The 16,744-nt window shown below is 42.5% G+C and overlaps 1 protein-coding gene across 3 annotated transcripts in view; it reads left to right on the plus strand.

The window, feature by feature from the left end:
- Positions 1-14,987, plus strand: part of LOC119379259 (protein SERAC1) — a 37,996-nt gene extending 23,009 nt beyond the window's left edge. For 2 of the 3 annotated variants that reach the window (XM_037648509.2, XM_037648507.2), the window contains exons 7-13: positions 2,666-2,819; positions 3,157-3,385; positions 6,001-6,101; positions 6,174-6,271; positions 8,570-8,752; positions 11,780-11,923; positions 14,702-14,987. In XM_037648509.2, the coding sequence (XP_037504437.1) occupies positions 2,666-2,819; positions 3,157-3,385; positions 6,001-6,101; positions 6,174-6,271; positions 8,570-8,752; positions 11,780-11,923; positions 14,702-14,919 (1,127 nt within the window). In that variant the 3' untranslated portion in view covers positions 14,920-14,987. Of the gene's footprint in view, positions 1-2,665; positions 2,820-3,156; positions 3,386-6,000; positions 6,102-6,173; positions 6,272-6,426; positions 6,449-8,569; positions 8,753-11,779; positions 11,924-14,701 lie in introns of those variants that run through there. The other variant, XM_037648510.2, reaches the window with a different exon arrangement.
- Positions 14,988-16,744: the final 1,757 nt, after the last annotated feature.

Genomic DNA, 16,744 nt, shown 5'->3' on the forward strand with positions numbered 1-16,744 from the left:
GTTTAATTTTTGCAATAGGGTGTAGTATCGTGGTGAGGGTCAACAGAGTTAGCATTCGATGACCATTGAGATGTGGCAGTAATGCCAAATTGCTACTTGCATCATTGCTTCCATAAATATAGATGTACTAGTCATTTCTAACAGTGACACATTGTTGCCTGCAACCATAGAAGGCTCCAGTGTGAAATGGAGCATTCTCCTATGTGCCAGAGCCAAGGGAGCCTTGCCTACTTTTTTTTTCTTTTCTTTCTATTTTGCTCAAAGCACAGCTTTCTGTAGAGAAGCGTGCATGCTTTCCCATTTAAAGTTTTCACGTTTTCCGCACCATGGAACTGTTTCATACTTTGCAGACACGATCACCACTGCCTGATCTACATGCCTTGCTTGCTTGCTTGCTTGCTTGCTTGCTTGCTTGCTTGCTTGCTTGCTTGCAGTGCTTAGGCCTGGTAAGGGGCCTTTTAACACTTTCGTGACTGCACCTATTCCCATCGATAGTATGTTATCGATGACTTCAAGTTCAAGTTTTGGCACTCTCTGAGCGGTTCTGGACAGCTAACGCAATAGAAAGGGTAAAATAACATGTCTTTTATCAGTTTTGTTTGCGAGTTCCTTTTTTCCACCGCGGGGAGATTTTTAAAACTCGTTCGCAGTAGGGTAGGTGAGCGCTCGTTGTTTCAGACTTCGCGTCGGTGTCACTCGCGGGTGCTCCACAGAAACGGCGAATTTCGACGGATTCCGATTAATCTGAGCGGGAATCTCTGGATGATGGTAGCAGCACAGACACGGAAGACGACTTCGATTCGTCAGGCTTCAGTACGGACGGGGAAATTGCGTCAAACCTCCCCGGAACATCAGCAGCTATCCGCCGGTAAGTTTCCTCTTCTCCTCGGGTCGTTTTATCGCTGCCGCGCGTCGATGTAAACATATCCCGTGCGTACTAAAAATAACAGCTCTTATCTGCAAGGTGCTAACTTCATTCAGGCAGGAGCATTTGGCGCCGGCTGCAGAAAGAGAGCAGTTCTCTCCGCGAAGATGGCGCGGAGTGGACTTTGACCCAACGTTCCGGTGTGCTGCGCGGCGGCGTCTTCGTGTTGTTTTTCACCGCAGAAGTCGTCAGAGAGATGTGCAACCACACAGATAAGTATGCGTGGATGCATACTTTCGAAAAGCCAACATACAGTGAGAGGGACGGATCCATGGAGAGAGGTTACTGAAGAGAAGATGAGCAAATTCGTCGCACTCCATGTGTACATGGTAATTGTTGAAGTCCCGCGCTTGCATTGGTGTTGGTGTCGACGACACATATTTCCAGTCCTTCGTCCACCATCAGTGATGCCACAGAAAAGGTTCAAGGCTTCTTGAGTGTCTCTGATCTGAAGAAGACGACCGTCGCATCCCACGAGAAGCTTCACCACGTGTCTTCTCCATTGCAACACATGAACGATTCTTCTACACTATTTTTTAACCCCGTCGGAATCTTTCAGTGGATGAGAAAATGGTGAAATCTGAAGGTCGGTATGGTATTCGGTAGTATATGAGGGAGAAAGAGGTCAAATGAGGGTACAGTTATGGATTTGTGCAGATTTGGAAGAGGCTACACAGTTCATTTCAACGAATACACAGGAAAATTGAAAAATACCAGAACTGCAAACTATGCTAGGAAAGTTGAACAGAAAAAAGAATTTTTTTCCCGAAACATGTGCAGCCAGCCTTTGTTTCACCGCGTCGAGAAACCTCATCGCGCGGTGGCATGATAGGCACTAGTGCCTATATTCTTGTATTTATGTAAATAATATTTGTACTTACAGAGCTTATATTTCCACTATTATTCTACGAGGGCTTTGCGTTCAAAACGTATATTTCGATTTTTTTTTTTTTAATATTTACCCTTTGCAGGGTAGCATTGATGTTTTTATGAATCTTTTTTTCTTTTTGATGCATTTTTCTTTGTTTGATAATTTTTTTATTATATTAGAAATAAATCCGTTATTTGGAATCAATGCTGTTGGAAGGACCAGTTCTTCCTCTATCATTTGATACCCTACACTTAGCATCAATTATTTTCTGTGGCAGGAAAAAAAAATTCCTGGACTAGCCAAAAACAACCGATTTTTCCGCGGTCACGAAAGTGTTAACCCTTTGTGGTTCAAGCTTTTACCCACTTTCTGGCTGCTCTGGTCTGAAACTGTTTTGCCAGTTTCTTGCGCCGCAAAGAAAAACAAACTGTGCAATGAATACTCGCAGAATAATTATTTTGTTCCGTTTGCATTCTATACCCAACTCCTTTTACGATATTTGAACAGCATGTGGAACTGCTCAAAGCATTCTCCTGGGTGCAGGTCTGGGTTATTACTGGAAATTTTACAGAAAATCACAGTTTTGCCTTCTGCCTCCTTTTGTTTTGTGACTGTACAAACAAATGAGAAGGAGGCTAAAAAATTACAGATTAACTTCTTAATTCAGTTTATAACAAACATATTGGAATCGATGCTTTGACAACTAGACACAGCTATGACATTACTTGCCTTCCTATTTGGTTCATAGATTGAAAGGGCAGCCTTTTAATTTAATTATGATAATGCAGAAGTCATCGCTTATTGCAGTGGTTTTAGAGGAGCTGTTGCCTTTGGCTTCTAGTACTAGAACCAAACCTTGCCTTTTCTAGGTTGGGTTGGTATATTGGCACGCTGGTTGCGCTCTTCGGAAGTGTTGCTATCATTTCCTGCTGGTCGTGCTCTGGCCAACATGGACACAGATTCACTGTTGCCCACGAAATATGAAGATGGCATCTATCTTTTACATCCCCAATACAGAATCAGGTATTTGCACTTCCCTTCAGCACCTTGAGCATTCTTTCTTGTTCTGCATTTTGTGTGCACACTTAAAAATTATTTATCAATGCAGTTAGTGTTGCTGACCCCAGAATCTAAATCAATTAAAAAATCAGCTCTAGGTGAAGTTTGAAAACCATATGTAGTGGTGAAACAGCACCCTGTGCTTGCCATCATCACCCACAATAGTACTACAAGTTCGCACAAACCATGCCGTGTAAGACAGTCCACCGTCGATTATTTTGTCATTTTTGGTGCATCAAGTTCTTGAAAAGCCCTGAACTCCTGACTTCATCTTAACTGCTTGCTTTCATTGACTTTGCAGGGAGCCATCTGTGTCTGCAGATATCATTTTTGTGCATGGTCTGCTGGGTAGTGTGTTCAAGACATGGAGGCAGCATGACAGCCAAGATTTAGGCAAGCTGACTAATTTGGAAGGCCTACTGGAGCCAACAGTGTCAGCAGTTCGAAGCAGTGCCTGTAAGATAACAGTAGACCACACATCCCCTCGAGCACTTGCAATGCATCAGAGGTACACCAAATGCTGGCCGAAGGTAGTGTACAATAGTTACTTTCTTTATCCAGTGGTGTGTTATATGTCTGGGAAGTCTAAGTTTCTTTGGTACATCTAGGGAGTGACTTACTCTTTGTAGTAGTATTGTATATATTGCACTTGTCAAAGGTGGCCTGCAGCTTTAAAGTGTGCGACGAAGCCCTGTAACTCCGCTTGTACATGACAAATTCTAAAAATTTTTACAGCAGTCGATTCATGAGACAATAAACCCCTTTAATGAAGTCATTTGATGATTACGTGGAAAAGTGTTGCAGGGCCCCTTTAAAGAGACACCAAAGAGCAGCTCTATATCAGTTTAGGTTAGATATTTTTTTCCTAGTTCTTGTTGCATTGCTTGGTGGTAAAAGTTGGTGAGTGGTAGAGAAAATGAATTTAGAATTTTCCTTTTTTTTTCTCACTTTTTGCACACACTGCAGTGCTGCTGTGCCACTCACAGATTTCATAAGAGAGAAAGTTTGCAGGCGGACAGAAGCCTGAAGTGATTAACTGTGGTGGACATAGGTGTGCACAGGGTTCTCTATTAGGGGGAATTATGAAATTGTACCGTATCAGAAAGAGAGGATGTGATTGTGTCAGTGATACTTCTGTGGTGTTGTGCAACAAAGGAAAGGAATTTTTAGATTCAGTGTTCTAATCTGCATCCTGGCGATGTGTCTTCTTTGGGGTCATGATGGGCAGTGTGCTTGCGTATGCTGGCTTTATAATGTATATATGTAGGAAAGTCTTTCAAAACAAAGATAGTTGCGAGTTAGCGCTTTTCCTGTGCTGTGTGTACTTCTCTGTCCCATCCAAGTTTCATCGCAGCAGCACTCGCCAATTCCCATTGGTTGAGCTTGAAAGAAAACATGGTTTGAAACAGATGCGAAAAAGCCACAGTTTTGCCTCAAGGGCAAAGCAATAAATGCGATAGCAACAAACTGGAATGTTATGCAAAGTAAGGCTTGCAGCTCACTCCTTTAGCATCCGACCTGGAGTTACTCAACAAAACGCTGGCATAAGGAAATGCGGCCACTGCAGCGAGTGAAGCGACCTTCGTGCTGTCTATCATTTCATCGCGAACTGAGCATTGAGACCAGCATGTCCAAAGGTATCAGCCATCTGCTGATCCCTGTAAAGTTAAGCGTATGCGACCATGCCCGGCTGAGCAAAGTGCAGAGTTCCTGCCGGAGTCATGCAGCTGCCCCTCCAGCCCCTCCCACCCATCACCCCTTCATGGGCCTGTCTCGCGATGAAAGACCGCCGGTGCGTTTCCTGTCTGCTTGACAAGCATTCATCGGCTGTGCTCACACACTTTCACTCGCACATAGAACATATGATGCGTTGAACGATGTTATCGATTTGGACTTTATGTGGAACTTCGTGGCGGCACCAACGGCAACAGCAAAAATGCGCTGAGAGTGTCTATATAATTGCTACTGCAATAAAGTCAAAATGAAGCTATTCTGCTTCTCACAACGGCCTACTTTTGGTCTCCAACTTTCCGGGCGTAAAGGTGGGAAGTAAACAGTTTTTTGGCATTGTGCTGCTAAGCACTAGGGTGTGTGTTTAATCCCCAGCCAAGGCAGCCTCATTCCATTGTGGGCAAAATACAAAAAAATGCCCAAAAAGTTCTCGACACCCAGCATCTGGTAGACAGGCCCACTGCAGTGGACATTATCACGATGAGTCAACACAGTTCACTGGGTTTGCGAACTCTGCATCCTGCATGCAGCCTAAATCACAAAATTGGCTCTCGGAGTCACTGGACGACAATTCACTCATCGTTGTTTACGTGCACCACATGCAACTGACAGAAAATGACAGAGCTGCTGCTAATATGCTGTGAGTTGCTGTCTTCCTGTAATGTCAGACTGTGTTTACTCTTCACTGCGAAACCACCTCCTCGTAGTCGAAACTGAAAGTGTTTTTTTAAGGTAGCATTATTAAAAATATATTCAATGTGTTCCCAGGTACCATGATACTATTTTTAGGGTTCTCGACACCAGTGTTCTTATTTAGTGCAACAATCCGAAAATATTTAAAATTCGCCCCCGTACTCGATTAGCTTGAACCCGTTCACTGTGGCATCTCTCATAATGCACTGCAAGTTCGGAGGCTCTGCTCTTTTTACTCCCTAAAGAAAAGATCACCCATAAAAGACTGACATTATTGGTGTTCTATGGTCTATCTCATAATATGTTGGCAGCAATGTAGAAGCTACAGTGGATATTAACCGATCGGGAGCATGATCATGTGAAAGCACTGTGCTCTTTCACTGTGGAGTGTTGTCTGTTCATAAAAACATGCATTGCTGTGTGCAGCCGCTTTGCTGATAGCAAGCTTTACCTCATGTTCATTGATTCAAAGCTAGGTAGCCTAAAGGAAGCCTTTGATTCTAGTCAATAACAATAGCAAGTTACAGAAATACTATATTGTAACAGCACATTAGGAAGTGCAGTATCTGCGCTTCTGAATTTTGTTTCTGCCTAGCTGGGAAAGACTTTGTGAAGTGTTTGAGGGCATAGCTATGCCTCATTATTAACTTTTACTGTGTTGCATCAATTGGTATCTTGCACTTCACTCTTTTCTTAAAAATGCTGTTGTGCTTGCATGCAGAGCTGGCTGGCTGAGGACATGCCATACACAAGGATATTGGCACTGGACTATGACACCTACTTAAGTCAGTGGTCGCCTAACTGCCCGCTTGAACCTAAAAAGTGAGTCCTAGATAGCACCATTCCAGCCCACTGGAAGCAAACCTTACCAGAAACTGTTGTGCACTCTTATAGGCGGACGCTAGTGTCAAGAGCAACTGACATGCTGACCAAGCTTCACGAAGCTGGTGTGGGAGAGAGGCCCATTATTTGGATCACACATTCAATGGGAGGTAAGCAATGTAATGGTTTCTCTTCAAGGCTGCTGATTTTTGTGCTCCGAGGACTCGAGGCAGCAACTTTTACATGACATTTGAAACGCATTTTGTGAGCTTTAAAATCAGTGAGTTTTGTCTAGAAATGGTGTCTCTGTCTTTCTTTTTTTCAGTCTAGTTCCATCTCTGCAGTGCTTTATCTTGCTGTTCAACAAACACGGTAAAAGTTATTAACACTAGCCTGGTTATTATTGCCTCTGATAATGGTTTTAAAGTTTTGCTATGAGAGTTGTGCAACATTGTATAAGCCGCCCATTTCCTTTTTTTTTTTCGGCAAATAATGCTGTCTGCCTTTTTCTCCTCCCCCCTTTGAAAAAGAATTTGCTGTTTGCCACTACAAATAGAAGTATGTAACAGGTGCCAGTAGAAAAGTACAAATTGTCTTTTATGCAAGATGCTGCTGAAGAGTGGCCACCTTAAGAGTGGGCTTGTTGGTAGTTCATGAGAAGCGCAAATCTGCACTTGTTTCTATCTGAATCTCTCCTCCAGTTTCAATTTTGCACTGCAACTCTACTTGTGTAACATCTCATTCAAAGGTTGTTACCACCTACCAAAAACCTCACGCCAATCTACCATGTTCAAGGAAAGCTGCTGAAGAGTGGCCACCTGCATTATCATGTCCTGTATAACAATGTCCTAAATCTAGCTCACTGTGCTGTGTTGTAAAGTAAATTCATGGAACAGTATTCTACACATCAGCAAAGAGTGCATCTTATTAAAAGTAAACCAGGCTAGCATCTCTGGGTATACCATTAAAAATTTCTCTCTCTCTCTCACTGTAACTACACTCAAACCTCATTATAAAGAAGTTGCATCTGACACGAAAATAACTTTCTTATATCCGAAAATTCGTTATAAACGTATATTCTTAACACTGTATCTATGACAAGACTATTACAGTAGAACCCCGCTGTTACGTTCCTCACTGTTGCGTTTTCCCGGCTGTTACGTCGTTTTCCGCCGGTCCCGGCATAGCTCCCATAGGATACAATGTATTGGGAACCCCGCTGTTACGTCGTAACTGTCGGACCGTTCCCGTATGATACGTCGCGAAGTGCGCTCGGAGCCGACCAAGTGACTACCGACGAGAGCGGCCATGGCGCATTTTCTCGCAGTTTTTCCTGGTTTGACCGTAACATTAGCCGCATTAGAGGCGCAAGCAACAGGATCTTTCGATTGATGCAAACAAAAGCATCGCCTTCGAGATTCGCTTTGCAAAGATGGCGTCTATGACGTAGTTGCTCGCGAAAGCAAGGCCTTCGAGATTGGCATTTATTATTAACAAAAGCATAGCCTTTGAGATTTGGATTGAACAAACATGGCGTCTATGACGTAATTGCCCGCGAAAGCAAGGCCTTTGAGATTGGCATTCACTTCTGCCATCACGTTGGCGTAGACTCATCATCATCGTTATTTGTGAGAGGACGGGAGGAGTTGGAGCTGGTTAGAGCTCGTATGGTCGTGCGCACTGTTCGCGATCGGACTCGCCGCGCTGGTCGTGATTGCGTGTGCTTAGTTCTTTCATGCCTACAGCTATTGGTGTTAAAAAAATCACATAGTACGTTGATTACATTTCTGTGGGTGATGCCGTCCCCAGCTCAGCGTTTCTATCCGTCGACTAGATCGCGGCTGAGCGCGCCAATTTTCGTGCTGCTCGTAAGCATTGAAATAAAATTCTGTACCACTAAATATTTTGACGTTTTTCCTGTTTTTCGGCTCTTGCGTTTCCCGTCTCTTACGTTTATTTCTTACGGTCCCTTCAAAAACGTATCAGCGGGGTTCTACTGTATTCATTTCCTACGTTATAACCGATAATTCGTTATTATATCTGTGTTCGTTATATCGATGTTTGAGTGTATTGTTTCTCATCACTTAAAGCTAGTGAGGGTGACAAAAGTCACATCAGGTGATTAGTCTCTGTTCATTCTTTTTTATCATTGATGAGCTCAGGCCTCAAAAAACACGGTATTAGTACCTTCCCTACGTCTTATTGTACATATTTTCTTTCCAGATTTATTTTGTGTTTTTTTTGCTTTCTGTCATTGTAAAGTTCTGTATACTTTCTGACACAGCTTTTGGCACCAGCATTCTGCACTGCTGATTTAAGTACATTTCAAAGGTACATGTACTACTCTTCATGAAACTGCCATAGCCTGTTTGCCCACGAAGTGTACTTGTGGTCCGCTACAGCGATACAGTGTATGCTACATTTCTGCCATTTCAAGAAAGCTAATACTAGCTTCATTCCCCTTGCAGGTCTTTTGGTAAAAGAAATGCTGGCGATTGCTAGTGAGTCTCCCAAGTATGAAGGGATTGCGAGAAACACCTCAGGGGTTGTGTTCTATGCTGTGCCACATCGTGGCGCTGACTTGGGTGACTTCACGGCCAGCTTTAAGCTGCTTCTTCTGCCTTCTGTGGAAGTGCAGGAGCTTGAGAAAGGTGAAAATGCTTCATTTCAACTTTTACTAGTGGTGTTTCAGTGGTGAATTGTCTTAATGTAAGTGGATACGGATATTTACTGAAAGTAACTCTTGGATATTGAATTGAATATAAAATATTTTAAAAAATTCTATTAACTAACTGAAGTGCTGTTACCAACTTTATGAAGAGTTCCTCTGGTGAAAAATGAAGCTTAGTTACATTATTTGTAGGGATGGGCGAATAGCAAATTTGAGGTTCGAAGCGAATCCGAAGCGAATAGTGATTTGGTCGAATAATTTCGAATCGAATAGTTCGAATAGTATATAGCGCATATTATTATGAAAAATGAGCGTTTTTGTCATGACCCTTGCACAATATTTTTAAGAATTGGAACAAGGTATGAGCGAATGTCACTTTTTTGGTTTGAAATGAAGTGGAAGCAACCTTGAATAGTATCAAGATTTGAATAGCAGTAGGGTGCAGGTTAGAAGTGGTACAATATGTTACAATTTAAAAATTACTATACTTAGCGCATATAAGCCCATATAACACGATTTAAACTTTTAAAAAAAATGTACACGTAACTTTAAAGTGCGGCTTCGCGGCAGTGCAGATTTCTCCTGTAAAGGTGGTTTCACGGCACAGCAACGTGACGCGGCAGTGAAACCACTTTTACAGGGGGTTATGTGCGGTCAAACATACATATATTCGTTCATTTCGAATACTTCGAAATTTCGAATAATATAAATTCGTATCGAAGCGAATTCGAATATTCAAAACACCCGAATATTCGCCCATCCCTAATTATTTGATGCATGCCTGCAACTCCGTGCGGAACTTGGCGTTCAGTTTAGGTGGTTGCAAATGATGAAAAACTTTTTTCGGTTATCCAGTGTGACGATGACAGTAACTGAAGAATGGAGCAGTGTGTCGCAGCATGCATGAAGAGTGGTGTACCCGTTGAAGGAGACAAGTTTGGCATCACTGCACCACACATTGTTCTAAAGGGATGCAAATGTGGCAAGAGTGGCTAAAAATAAGCTTCTTCACCTGTATCAAGGCAACATATGTTACAGGCTGTGTAAAAGCACCTATTCCTATCGAATGACGGGAACTTGTTTAGTTGAAGTTATCTGCTACACGGGTCCTCTCAAGAATTGGTGCTTCTGTACACCTATGGCTCTCCTGCAGCTGAGTCACTCGGAGCAGTCCTCACTTCCTTCAGTATCCTTCACTTGAGACTCCTCTAAATGTTGCTAGTCTCTGTATTCAAATAGAAATATAGTCATTTGGCTATAGTGAATTCTGAAATTGAATACAAATCAAGTATAACACAAACTTTTACATTCATGCACCCCAAAATTTTACCATGCCAGCACTTGCAGCCTTCTTTTTTATCCCCTTCATGGTGAGGACCGTGTAACAGAGTTGAAGAAGGCATAAATATAGCCAGACAATATTGATACCCCAGCTCAGAGCCAACAGCTGTGGTTAGTTTTTCCCTGTAATCAGTTCAGGTTAGAACATTGAATGATTACATATTTATGTGATTCTAATGCACGCCCTTTTTTCAAGAAAATGGGTCTAAAAATTGCCTGCACTTTCAAATCTGATGTTAAGCCAAATCCACATTTACACCTTGGAACAAGTCTGCTGCCAGAGTCGATGTTATAGCCATTGCCATAAAAAATAGTGACAGAATAACCTTTTTATTGCTTCGTGGTAACAGTGCACTGCTTTTATTATAAAAGCTCATTCAAAATAGCCGTTAATTTACCCGCTAAGCTTGTGGCAATTGAGCCAAGTCGCATGTTTTCAGCATATTGAAGTGTTGCTTCACATGGTGAATTGGTGATGTAGTGAATCTAGGCATGTGTCACTCTCATGCTCATATTGGTTGCAGGGTAACTCAGTAAATGCAGAATGTCAGACTTAGTCGACCGCACGAAGGACTACTGTATGTTGTGGCCCATAGAAATAAAAGAGCAGTTTGACAGTGACAACTGTAGACATTAGGTTTAAATAAATTTCAGTTTTGTGAACGTGAACTCAGCTGGTGTCATCTTTCTCCTAAATTTCAGATATGGCACATGGCATGGCATGTTTTCCTTGTTGTAAAATTGGGTCCATGTCTGCTTTGGCACACTTTGTTTCTGACTTTTAACCCTGTGTAAATGGGGCATGTGTAAGATTCAAAGGTGCATCACAGCGAGGTAAATGCTGCCAATAAAATGTGTTGCTGGGCTAGTTGGTGCATGGATAATTTCTGGGAAGGTTTTGCAATGAAAGACTAAGATGAGAGACAAGGCAGAAATAAACCGGTTGGTAGTGTGCACTTTTCCTTGCTGCCTAGTCTTTTGGCGCTCTGCTTTTCTAGAAATTATCCATGCTATCAAATAAAGCAGCTGTGTGTACGGACAGTTATTTCTTTTATGAATTTCATCAAACGTGTAATGGTCAAATTTTTGGAAGTCAGCCGTATATATACCTAATATCTGTCTTGAGAATGGTTCATACTCCATATGGTTCATATGGTGCAGGAGTTTCGTTGTATGGTGACAAAAATGGAAGTGATGTTGCTCAGAGATGCTGTTCCAGTTTTATGGAGGGATCACTTGCTTCACCACGCACAGCTGACCTTTGAAAGCATGTAGATACACCTAACTATTGTAACTATTGGATGGGACACATGCTTGCAATGCTCGACCAACTCGCCAAACTGAGTTCTACTTTTCCTGTGCGAAACCTCCATCTGGATGCAACCATCTGATCTCCAGACTGTACACAAGAGCTGGTGACCCTCTACAAAGGTGTGAAGAATGAGTTGGTGATTACAGAATATGGCGACTTGCTCCAAGTGCTTGTATTATTTGGCATGTACATTTCTCTGCGTGTTTCATTTCATTGAAATTGTGAATTGGCATTGGAACACTGCTGCTTTAATGCAATGGTATGCAACCAAACGGGCTTCCCTTTTCTCAGTTTTGTTGATTGTTTGCTTAAAAAGAACCATTTTATCTAACTTGCAGCTTTTTCTACTTGCAGACTCCCCACATTTACTGGAAATTCATGACAAATTTGAAAAACTGGTGAAAAAGTTTGGCATCCCATGCCTTAGTTTTGGAGAAAAAGTAAAAACTGTCCTGGGGTTTCGGATGAGCAAAGTATTGGTGCCTGTGGAGTCTGCTGGTATGCTCCACATTTTATAATCCCATCTATACATCTTGAAGTAAAGGAAGCAGGGCTTCAAAAGCAGCTCGAATGTACATTTGTCCACATTCATTGCACAGTTTTTTGTTCTGTGGTCTTCATGTAGCTTCTGAAGTGGTCAGACCAATTGGAAGAACACTCTTTTATGCAGCAGCACTGGAGAGGTGTAGCCAGGATCTTATTTCAGGAGGGGTCCGACCCCCCCTATATATATTTGTGTGTTTGTGCATGTGTATATATGTGCCTACAAACTGCGGAAGCTTCATGGGTGGCGGGAATTGAATCCCTAAACCCTCCTCTGGCTATGCCCATGCAGTACATGTACTACTGACCTAATCTGCTGACAAGTTGTCCTGAATTATCATTTCTCTTTCTGTAAGAGGTGCCTCCTAGATCCTTTGTAATTTGATAGCTGTTGCGTAATGTTACAGTGGCAATGCTGAATGTCAGCCTTAGGTTGAAGTGACTACATCAAGTATAAGTAGTTGAAGTAATAGTGCTTCATAGTGATTACCCTGCACACTTTACTTGTTAACAGTGTTACCACACTACTCACATGGTGATACTTTTGTGATAACATTTTGCCTGCCACACAGTTCACATGTTGAAGTTCAGGCTGTGCATATAGCACGTATAAATGACCTGGACAAAGAACAAACTAATATGCACTGAAGTCATCTTTTAATGATTGATACAGCAACAGCGTCATGCAGAAAGGCACGGCATACAGCCACTACTTAAGGACCACTCTCAGTCACACAGGTGTAGGTTTTCCATATGCCCAGCATAGGGGGCAACATAGTCAAGAGTGCGTCAACAAGGAGGGGGTAAAGCCTGATTAAATATGCATTGAGAGTGAGGCACATCCTTGCAATTTTTTAATAATATCGCGCAAGCGTCGACCCCAGGATACAGTAGTTTCCAATATCGGCGAGAAGCAACTAAATCAGCAATATGACGATCAGTGTCACACCGGCTCTCTGAACACATGATTGCACAGATAAGGCTGATATTGTGTATGCATCTTTATGCAAAAAGCGTAGCAGATGGGACTTGCACACGAGTGTGCTCTCTGCGCTTGCGCATCATGTGGGAAACCTTCTTACTTCTTGCCTATATTAGGCGCTACCATATGCAGAGGTCAACGCTTGTGCGATATCATTAAAAAATTGTAAGGGTGTACACAAACTAAATCTCTCATTGTTGTGATCAAAATATAGAAGTTTGTGCAAGGTTCATTCCAGCATTGCACTACATGTCTAGAACAAAGTACAGCCATAATTAGGGCTGCTAAAGTAGGATGCAGCAAATGGGGCAAGGGGAGAGATGCTGCTCCCCTTCCAACCCATTTGTAACAGGCGCCTCTGTTCAGCCACAAATGACTTTCCTCTAGCTAGCAAAGCAAACAGTATCCATTAAAATTAAAGGGACCGACAGCTGCCCAGATATGAAATGAGTTGACTCCACTGATGTAAAGATTGTCCGTTGCACTGACTCACACCAACCCTGTTTTTTTCGTGAGAGATGGATTTATATTTTTATTTCTTAATTGAAAGTCGCGAAAAATGACCTGTGGCGCCTTTGGCGGCAAAAACATGAATGATCTGATGAAGACGGCCACGTGACCGTTGATTGCTGTACGCGGTCGACGATTTTTTTGTTAGTATTGAAATATTGTTCGTTTCTTTATATTAAAAGGTATTACTCCATAATAATGTACATATAGGCCTGTGTTAGTAGTACGCATTAAAGTGGCGCTGCCTTCGCGTGACGTAATGATCCCATGATCGTCAGCGCGTCTTGAGCAACTTTTCAGCGTGCTCATGCAACCGTGCACGCAGTTTCCAGGTCGCTAAGATTTTGGAGCGACATAGTTTTGCTACCTACAGTTCATCTCAGAAATGACGCGCGCTGCTACTCGGTGCGGCTGTGCATATGCACAGTTACGTTTTCGATTTGGCTCGTGTATCGAGAGAGTAACAACGCTGGGACAAGCCATCCATGACACAGGTGCAGGCAACCTTGGGTGCAGGCGCACACAACGCTGTGTAAATACCAGGAAGGTGTATAAAGCCACACATCTCATTGTAACAGCTTGCTATTTTCAAAAATGGTTGGAAAGCTCAAAATAAAGGTGGTTAAGCATAGTTACAGTAACTCCTGCGAAAGGAAAACAACGACAGCTTTCACAAGGGCTAGCGGCATCGCTATCAATTCTCAGCGTTGCTGGAGCAGGCCTTCATGTGTGTTTGGAGCCTTTCAGATCGAAAAATACTGCTTATAAAATAACTACGTGCTTTTCGGATAAACCACTGCAGCTACAAACGCTACGAAGAGTGAGCTTCCTGTCGCGCCGTAAAAAACTGGGTCGAGAAAAATCAGTTGTCGGTCCCTTTAAAGTGGAGTAGTTCACTGAGGTGATTCGAAAAGCACTTTTATGGCAAGTTGCTAACTTTGCTTTGGTGAACTACTTTAAGCACTACAAAATTGGTCACCAACACTATCAAATTAGGGAGCATATACTGTGTTGTATTGTCATGTTAGCTTATACAATTTCACTCATGACAAGGGATGGCTGGCCTTGTACTATTATGCAAAGTTAAATATGGGAAGGGTGTTCTGCAGTTAGTTTTCTTATTTCCTTCTGAGGAGAAAATATATATCACCTTTTTATGCACACAGCGTGTGTTCCATTGAACTGTAGGAGCTGCTGTTGTATGGCACGGAACTGTAGTTTTAAGATGGCTTTTATTTCAGACCCTGGATTTGGAGACTTTTTTGTTGTGGACACTAGTCACTTGGAGATCTGCAAGCCACATCGATGGTCGTCATTCAGCTACCAGCTGCTGTTAGATTTCTTGGACCATGCGTTTTCCTCCATGAGCCAGGACGCCTATTGGGCTGCACACAACCCAACCCTAAGTCGACTGCGCCAGCTGGAACTTTATTTTGAGACAGGCGTATTCCAATTCTGAGACACTGAATTGTGCTTCTTGAGAGCACACCTTTAGGATTGCCACACAGCATTTTATTTTGATTAAAGTGCATGTGCAAAAAACCCAGCACTGGCTAGACTGCATCATGCAGAACCGTATTCAGAGGCTGGCGTCTTCCAAGACGATGAATCCCCTTTGTGAAAATAGTTTTAGGATTTTAGCATAGCTTTTTTGTTGTGTTTGAAAGAGATTATTCTTGCATGTGTACAGTACATATGTAGCCCCGCCACGGTGGTCTAGTGGTTATGGTGCTCGACTGCTGACCCGAAGGTCGCGGGATCGAATCCCGGCCGCGGCGGCTGCATTTTCGATGGAGGAGAAAATGTTTGAGGCCCATGTGCTTAGATTTAGGTGCACATAAAAGAACCCCAGGTGATCGAAACTTCCGGAGCCCTCCACTACGACGTCCTTCATAATCATATCGTGGTTTTGGGACGTTAAACCCCAGATATTATTATTGCAGTATATATGTACTATATGGTGTTAAAAATAATAGTCTTCCTCCACAACTTCAGATGCATCACACTTTCCCTACATACTGAGGGGCAGCAGACTGAAGCAGAAATTTCAGTCTTATCTTGCACATTGTCAACTTTACCACAAGAAAGGTGAACAAGTGGTACTTGAGCACTAATGTGTCCTTTAACATGTGTGTTAGCTATTTAACAGCTTGAAGCTGTAGTATGTCGAGGACAGTAGACTTTCGTTAATTCGATCCTGACTGAAGGTCCTAGCTGGCGCCCATACTTTCATTAAAATGATTTCAATCCTAAAATTTGCCTTTGTAAAATAATGGAACCTGAGTGATCAGAATGCATACAACCGATCTGAATAATGACCCCAATCTCGACCCCTTTAAATGTAGCACCTGTTTTGACAGAGCTTAAAGGGACACTAAAGGCAGATATTAAGTTGACATGGATTGTTGAAATAGCATTCCAGAAACCTCGTAGTGCTTGTTTTGTTATAAGGAAATTCTTAGTTTGAAAGAAAATCACATTTTAGTGGTCTGCACACCATTCGTGCAGTTCTGACCGACCGCCTCTGAGAAAGGGCTTGTGAATTAGCATTCGCCATGCCCGTTGTTTACTGACCGACAGCAGGTGCAGTGGAGCACAGCCCAGCAAAAACGCAACTTTCAGACCAACCACGTCGTTCTCAAGGGTAATTTCAAGTTTTTTCCATGAATCAAACTGAAATACATGAGTTGTGTTTTAGTCCATCTTGTAATGCACTGCAATGTTCTTTTTTATCATGGGTAGTTTGAGTACTTGTGATTAATTACACTGAGGGCTTACTATGTCTTTGGGCTTGTTCCAGAATGTCCCACCGGTGGCACAAATTGTGTCCTACATTCACCTTAATTTCTTGATTACTAAAGCACTGCTGTGCATAATATTGACGTTTTAGACATCCTCAAGCATTAACCTTTCACTCTGGCATAAAATGTTATTAGTAGGGGTGTGCGAACATTCGAAATTTCGAATATTTTTCGAATAGTGTTTGCTATTCGATTCGATTCGCACTGGAATTTTGCTATTCGAACTATTCGAACTTCCCAAAAAATACAGTCAACGTCCGATTGAAAGTGACCCCTTCAGATTTTCAATATGCTTCAGCTCATTACACTCTCGTATTGCGGCAAAGCTGCCTTTCAAGCTCCGTTACGGTCGTACTTAGCCAAGACACAGTCAACGTTCGATTGGAAGTGGTCCCTAGATTTTCAATATGCTTCACCTCATCACACCCTGTATTGCAGCAAAGCTTGGCCAAGAACTTGGCCAAGAGACAGTCAACGTCCGAT

The sequence above is a fragment of the Rhipicephalus sanguineus genome, chromosome 1 (genome assembly GCF_013339695.2).
Source record: "Rhipicephalus sanguineus isolate Rsan-2018 chromosome 1, BIME_Rsan_1.4, whole genome shotgun sequence".
NCBI lineage: Eukaryota > Metazoa > Arthropoda > Arachnida > Ixodida > Ixodidae > Rhipicephalus > Rhipicephalus sanguineus.